General features: G+C 41.8%; 2 protein-coding genes across 4 annotated transcripts in view; one reads left to right on the top strand and one right to left on the bottom strand.

The window, feature by feature from the left end:
* Positions 1-7,698, top strand: part of LOC121680692 (high mobility group nucleosome-binding domain-containing protein 5-like) — a 692,414-nt gene that overhangs the window by 70,695 nt on the left and 614,021 nt on the right. The window lies entirely within an intron of this gene.
* pnpla7a (patatin-like phospholipase domain containing 7a) overlaps positions 1-7,698 on the bottom strand; it is a 41,742-nt gene that overhangs the window by 24,746 nt on the left and 9,298 nt on the right. For all 3 annotated transcript variants that reach the window (XM_042060179.1, XM_042060180.1, XM_042060181.1), the window contains exons 15-19: positions 7,295-7,372; positions 6,747-6,952; positions 3,910-4,041; positions 3,482-3,605; positions 1-78 (exon numbers count right to left, since the gene is read on the bottom strand). The exon at positions 1-78 is cut by the window's left edge and continues 36 nt beyond it. In XM_042060179.1, the coding sequence (XP_041916113.1) occupies positions 1-78; positions 3,482-3,605; positions 3,910-4,041; positions 6,747-6,952; positions 7,295-7,372 (618 nt within the window). The remainder of the gene's footprint in view (positions 79-3,481; positions 3,606-3,909; positions 4,042-6,746; positions 6,953-7,294; positions 7,373-7,698) is intronic.

Below are 7,698 nucleotides of genomic sequence, written 5' to 3'. Positions count from 1 at the left end.
TTCTGGTAGCTTGGCCAGCTCTGAGTCCCGCACAGCATGCACCGTGGTGGCTCTGTTCTGATGAGTCAGGGCCTCTACCTGCACACACACACACACACACACACACACACACACACACACACACACACACACACACACACACACACACACACACACACAGACAGAAACACACAGACAGTATGGTCACGATACAATGAAAGCATCCTCACACAGGTGCATAGTCAGGCACATGAACATACTCAGGTCAATGACATGACATTGCGCATCGTCAGGTGGTGCAACCAGGTAAAAATGCATTGTACCTAATTATTCTGTTAAACAATATACTTTTTAAAAGAATTTATTCACATTTTAATAAAGTATTATTTTTAAATACCAAGGTGTACTACAAAATAATAATGTGTTAATCACTGTAGACACTCTCAGGTATACAAATAAAAAAAAAAAACACTTAGAAAAAAAAGAAAGCAGTGTTTTTTTTAAGAAGCTTTTGGTTGTGCCACCTGACATTTTTTGTGTGGTGAAATTGCAAAAATTGCAGTCTAAAAATGTATTAAGTTTAAAGTTTAAAAAGTCTTCCAACTTAAAAAATGCATTTTGTCCATTTTTAAAAGATGTTTTTAAAAACACATTTTAAAAGCCTTAATTCTCAATGACCCACACACAGTACAAGGACAAACAAATAGTCTACACACATCAAAGCCATCTTCACAAGAATCAAGGACAATACTCCACTCACCATCTGCACAGTTTCACTGTTATAGTGTATTCTGACTGAATTTAATTCAATTAAATTCCATTTCTAGCAAAATTACGTTAGAATACATACGAATAAGTCAGGCAAATAAACTCTGGAATAACTCACAAAAAGACACCAGCTTCATAACAAGTGTATTAGCTTCTTTCAGTTTAGCTTCACTCCAATCAAATTCTCTATTCCTTCCACTCAGCCTTCAGCTCATCATATGGAACATAAAACGTACAATTACATTCTATTCTGATTTCTGAATACCTCTGTGGACGAACACTGCAACACTGCAACACTGCAACACTGTTTGCGGACTTTGATTGGCAGGTTAATTTCCATTTGTCATGGCCTTTGGGACTAGCGGGCTTTGCAAGTGAAACCTCCTAGCAGGATGACTCTGTCAGAAGTGACGCAAGCAGGTCTAATTTAACACCGCCACAGCATTAGAATAGCCCTCAATTCCCAAGGCCTTACCCACACACAAACACACACAGACACAACACACACAAACGCACACAAGGTAAAGTCACAGTGTTTAAATCTCCCCATCTCCTGAGCTCCGTAACCATGGCATCGGCACGGACAGTTTTTCTTGGTAGTGTGGGTGTCGCCGTGGAGACACCGGAGATGTCAGCCTAGGCAAAGAGGAGCAGGTGCTGAGCCCTGTGGGAGCGGGCGATTACCTAACCACTGTGACATCACGCCACACGAGGGCTGGGCATTGGCGCCATTCACCACAGAGACAAGAGCTCCTCCAGAACTAGTGTACTCAAGGGCGCAACAACCATGCTGGCTCTAGTAAAGATCACCAATACCAGTCTGAGCAATGTAAAGTCATTTAGGTTTAAAACAGTACCAAACTTCTCCAAAGGTCTCCAAATGTCCAATATGACCTATCAAGAGGAGATGGATTATGTCTGCAAAAAAACGTCACACTGACTTTTGTTCCTGGTGATTTTCCATGAACAGTTATTTGACTTTTCTTTGGACCTCAAAAGTTATGCATTCTCTAGAATAGAGGCATCGGCTGATGCTCGGGCATATTAAGCCGATTAAGAGGTAGGCGCTGGTGTTGTTGCTGTGCAACATGTCTAGCACCGCCCCTTGTGTCAATCAAATTGCCAATTGCCACTACCGGCAAATCCCAGTGGATGTTGCCCTGTGCAGGCTAACTTTAGGAAGAGTGATGGGAACAACATCATAACTACTGCGAGAAAATGGCAAGGATTAAATTCTTATCTATCAAATCCCTATGAAAGGTTACTTTTGGAGAGAAAATGTGAATAACCTTAAGCTACTTTGGAACTGTATTGATAGCGAGCCTTCAACCAGCTGTACCAACCAACGGTACCGTAATCCAGGAACAGGCCCCAGAGTTAAATGATCAAAGACCATAGTATTGATGAGCTCTGACGCTATCAATTCCGTTTTTTTATTCTGGAGAACTTCTCTCCCTCGGAGGCTGTGTGCGGAGCGGCTCCCTCACACACACACACACACACACACACACACACACACACACACACTGCAGCAGCACCTTGTTTAGACTTAGTAAAGATGGCGGAGAAAACTAAACGCTCAAAAGAGTGATTACATTTTTTACACATTAAATATGTTTATGGTCTATGGGTCCTACGTAGCCTCTATAAAGTCATCGTTAGTGGCCTGTGCAGTCCCCAGTATGGCAGGAATAGGCATCAGGCTGTGTAATATGTGTAAAAAGTTTTGCAATCACTTAGATTTATAAAGATAGGCCAAAGATAGGCCTCAGCCAAAAAAAATAATTTGGGTCAACTTTTACTCCAGATCTACGCCTCAGGTTAACCATGGCCCCTACAATCATATCGACTAGCCTATTTGTGTTTAAATTTATAGACACATCCTTATACTAGAATGTTCTTTCAGAGATATTGCTGAGCATATTTGGATGGTGTATAGTCAATAGCCAGCATGAACCTTAATACAGCATACTAGCTGTCCCTCGCGTCTACCTCTAATCCCATCTCCATATTACAACTAACTTGGGGTGTGACATGTTTCCATCTTGCCCACATGATTGCTGTTTTATCACAGGACCATCAGGTAGCCAAGAGAGTCGAGCCGGCACACAAATAGATAGAGAGATAAATAGATAGATAAACAAGCCAATCAATGCCTTCATCTCCACATCTGTGTGAAGCAGTGGCATTCAGTGAGCAGGGGCTTAATCTAAGCGCTTTACGTAACTGCCCTCTGTACAGTCGCTCAAGGGTGAGCTCCAATGGAACATCCAGCTCCCGTTAAAAGTTAGTGGGCCTCAAGGTTACTGTCAAGGTCATGATATCAACGCTAAAATGAGGTCACTCTTGGAATGCTACTAGGTGGACAGGAGCTTTGGCTAATGCAAAGATTTCAAGCAAGCAGTCACAAAAAAATGAGAAAGCCACATTTCTCAAACAGTCTCTTAAATGGTGGTAATTACCAAAGTATTTGTCTTGTTACTTGTATTTGCATGCTGAGGGATAACAGCATTTAATCTAACAGTTTTTAAATGCATACACTGTCTGGCTAGCAATCATTTGGCTGTCCTCTGGTTTTCACAAAAGGATTTACAGGATCTGACGCTTTTCCCTTTTTTTTGTGCCTTTTTTCAAGCATCTCAGCCAGAACAGAGAGAGAGAGCCACATGTAGATGAGGAATGCAGTGTGGAGGGCTTATCCCAGAGCCCACCAGCAAGGGGCAGCAGAGCTCACCACACCAATGAGGTCACCACGGCCATACTCTCCCGTCAGCTCCTTCTTCCCGTCCTCCTTCAGGATAACGGAACGCAGGCGTCCGCTCAACACGATAAATGTGCTGTCAGACTTATCATCCTGTCTGTTAGAGAGAGAGAGAGAGGGGGGGGGGATGGAGAGAGGGAGGAGAGATGGACAAATTAGAGGTGGTAGTTAACAAATAAAAAAAGTATTTAAGTGGATGAGTGTAAATCAGAAGCGTTAAATAACCTGTGGACTAATTCTTCCTTCAAACAAACAAAAACATTACAGACACACATACTCAAATAATACAAAGAAAGAAACAAACAAACAAACAAACAAACAAAAGAACAGAAAAGAAAAAAGAAAAGAGAAGAAAAAGAGAAAGAAAGAACACTCTGATGGGAGGGAGTGAGATGGCTGACCTATAGACAGCCCGTCCGGCCTCCACCGCCATCCAGTCGAGGGCGAAGTCGATCTGCCGCACAAATGAGGACATCCGCCGCACCACTGTGTGAGCCACATTCAGCACCACTGTTGGCTCAGCACGCATGACCCTGAACACACACACTTACATTTTAATTACTAAAAAATAGACAGAAGTGTGTGCATTAAGACCTCATGTGATTTCAACATTTTTAACGGGAGTTATTTCATGTTTGATTGAGGGATAGACAAATGCATGGGTCATTTTGCTTATGCACTACATTAATTTCCTGTGTATTAACCGCATTGTGTATAAACCACACAGGACAGTGTTTTATGCAAGTTAAAAAAAACATATTAATACAATATTAACTGCCCCCATGTATTAACCTCATAGCTAAAGAAATGTAGCAAAAATCAATGTATAAACCTCGACTAATAGTTGGGAAATTACGGTAAGCACTTTAACAAAATGGATCCAAAATAATGAAAAATCTGATTTTTGTCCCCTTCCTGTGTCCTATCTCCAGTTTGTGTACCCTTCAGATAGATATGCTTATCTGTATATGGCACACACATGTTCACTTTTCCAGCCTCTACGCTTCACTAACATGCTCTCTGGCCACCACTGACACAGATGAATCACTGAACGTTATCTAATGACCTTCGGAACAATGCATGTGTTTGGTACGCTGCCTGGTTCTGCTCAATATGCACAAGAGAGACAGTCAATATTACCCCTCCAGAGCCACTGATAATAAATCAGCCTGGTAGTGACCATGGGGGAATAGCACCTGGAATCTCTACAGCACCACCCACAGTTAAATACAGAGCTCATACTTTCTCGTTGTCCTTCTCCTTCAGCGGAGGGAAGGATACAAATGAAAGCAATATTTAACCAATAAACGAGGCAACATTAATAGGCCCCCAGTGTAATTCATATCAATGGCACCGAAGTGACGTTCAAGTGAAATATCAACGAAAGGTGGCAGTGCTCATATAACTCAAGCTGATCCAGGCAGGAGAGTGGCTGATAAATGAGACAAGCCTCTCCTCTGTGATCTAAAAGTAGCTCGTCAACACTACAGTACAGAAAGATATATGCTTTGTGGAAGGTGTCACTCTAAGTTAATCATCTTAGTAGATGTTCAGTGAAAACAGCGACCCACAATTAACATTAAAGTAAAAAATAACGGATAAGGACACTAAGGACATGCAAGACAATACATTGGGCCATTCTGATGTATATAATCTGCCAATATATTCAGCCAAAATGTACATGAATATAATTTTCAGATAACGTCAAATAAACTACATAATGGCATATTCAACAATACTTTTTAACAGTCTGTAAAGGTCAGGTCAGGTCATACAGCTGTGTATGTTTGTTTATGTAGACATACATACCTATGTGCATGTACTGCAAGTTCTACAGACCTACTCGGTTGCAGAACTGGATTTAGAGATGGGATGGGGGATGGGGAGGTGTGTGTGTGTGTGTGTGTGTGTGTGTGTACACTGCCGTTCAAAAGTTTGGGGTCAGTTTGAAATGTCTATTCCACTCCATTAGACAGAATACCAGCTGAGATCAGTTGTATTGTTTGTTTTTTTTATCAGGGCAGCAGTTTTCAGATTTCATTATGTGCTTACATAGTTGCAAAAGGGTTCTCCTATGTTTTCTCAGTTAGCCTTTTAAAATTATATCAGATTAGTAAACAGAATGTGCCTTTGGAACATTGGATGGATGGTTGCTGATAATGGGCATCTGTATACTTATGTAGATATGGCATTAAAGATCAGCCATTTCAACATTCATTTACAACAGTAATTTTCAACATTAATGATGAAAACAAGGACATTTCTCAGTGACTCCAAACTTTTGAACGGTAGTGTATGTACAGTATATATATGTGTGTGTGTGTGTGTGTGTGTGTGTGTGTGTGTGTGTGTGTGTGAGAGAGGTGTAAATAGTCACTGATCTCCCGATTCGATTCAATTAGTGACCTAAAGTTCAAGTCTGTGACCTAAAGTTTTTCAGTCCTTGAACAATCATGCACGAACCTTATGGGACGAACACGGAATGGCCACCGAACATTCGCAAAGATATCTAATTGGTGTAACCAATAGAAGAATTTCCCTCACGGGATCAAAAGAGTATATATATACTTAAGAAGAGCTTCTATTGGTTACACCAGACGAACAAGCTTTTTTTTCTTTTACTGTCTATGCGTGTGAGCAGCGTGTATGCGCTCCGCTTCCGTTGTTGTTAAATGGGATTAGGGGAAAAATGGGAAAAGGATTCGGAGCCAAAGGCTACAATTTAACCCAGCTACAATTTGTAAGGTAGCCCATCACCAACATCAAGTTAATGTTACAGATGTACTATATGGCTACATACATTCTTAAAATGGTTCTGGTCTACAATTAAATATCTATTAAAAACTTCATAATGGAGGATGTTTTTAGAGCTTGATCTGTAGGCGACTTGGCTATTTTTAGAAGTTGCACTGCGGGCGCCTCATAGGCTACCTGGTGCCCGCCGGCAGTGTGTTGGAGACCCCTGATCTAGACGGACAAAACATGGACAAAAAACATGGACAAAAAATAACATTATCTGTAGCCTAACTAGACTGAGAATGCTATTTTTCATTTGAATGTTTATAGCGCGACCGGAAAATTAACGAGCGGCATTATTACGTTATAATCGATTATTGTCGGCCACTGCATCGATGCAGCATCGTTCATGTCCACATCGCGATGCATCGATTATTTGATTAATTTCAACACCTCTAGTATGTATGTGTGTGTGTGTGTGTGTGTGTGTGTGTGTACTCACTCATAGAAGTGTGTTTTGGAGATGGAGAGGAAGCTGCAGTCGCGGTGCGCCCTGACAGTGAAAATGAGGGGCTCCCCTGTGAGCACGGCCAGCTGGCCCACCAGCTCGCCCGGGTGGGTCACAAACAGGCACGTGTCCTCCTCGCGGTCAATCATGCGCTGGTACACATGCAGCACCCCCGAGATGACAAACTGCACACTCACGTCCTGAAGGACACACCCATAAACACACACGGAAATTTTACTTAATTACTAACTACTAAAAAAAGTCATTAATTTGAAAGAAGGACCGTGTTACCGTAATTTAGTGATACATTAATTCAAATGTACCAAACCCCATTGTTTTTTGCTTGAAAATGGCCCACAAAATGTTTTTGTAACAGTACTTAATTACTTAATACAAGGAACAACAACCACGCTGTTTACTTTGAGCAATAATGAAATGTTAATTTCAACTTGCGGTGGTGCAGTTGGGCCATATTACGATGAGGAGTGAGAAAATGCTAAAAGATGATTATGAAGTTGTCTGTGAAATTCTGGTCACCTCACCTGGTCTCCCTGACGTGCGACCACAGACCCCGCTTTGACCTGGTGTAGAGTGACCCTGCCTTCTAGCAGACTTGGGTCCTAACACACACACACACACACCCACCCACACACACACACACCCACACACCCACCCACACACACACACACACACACCCACACCCACACACACACACACACACACACACACACACACACACACACACACACACAATTAGTCTCTCCATGGCAACTGTGGTACTGTGGCTGCATTAAATGAGTTCAACATTTATCATTTGTATTTGTAAATGTATCTGAGAAAGTATTATGCATGCTTCCATGGTACACAATATAGGACCTGCCCACTAGAGTGCACTGTGTGGAAAGAATGTAAAAGTGAGGAATGTGACAGATGCTGTGAAAGTGCT

This window comes from Alosa sapidissima, chromosome 13 (genome assembly GCF_018492685.1).
Source record: "Alosa sapidissima isolate fAloSap1 chromosome 13, fAloSap1.pri, whole genome shotgun sequence".
Lineage (NCBI taxonomy): Eukaryota > Metazoa > Chordata > Actinopteri > Clupeiformes > Clupeidae > Alosa > Alosa sapidissima.
This window is presented reverse-complemented; position numbering and strand designations above follow the sequence as displayed.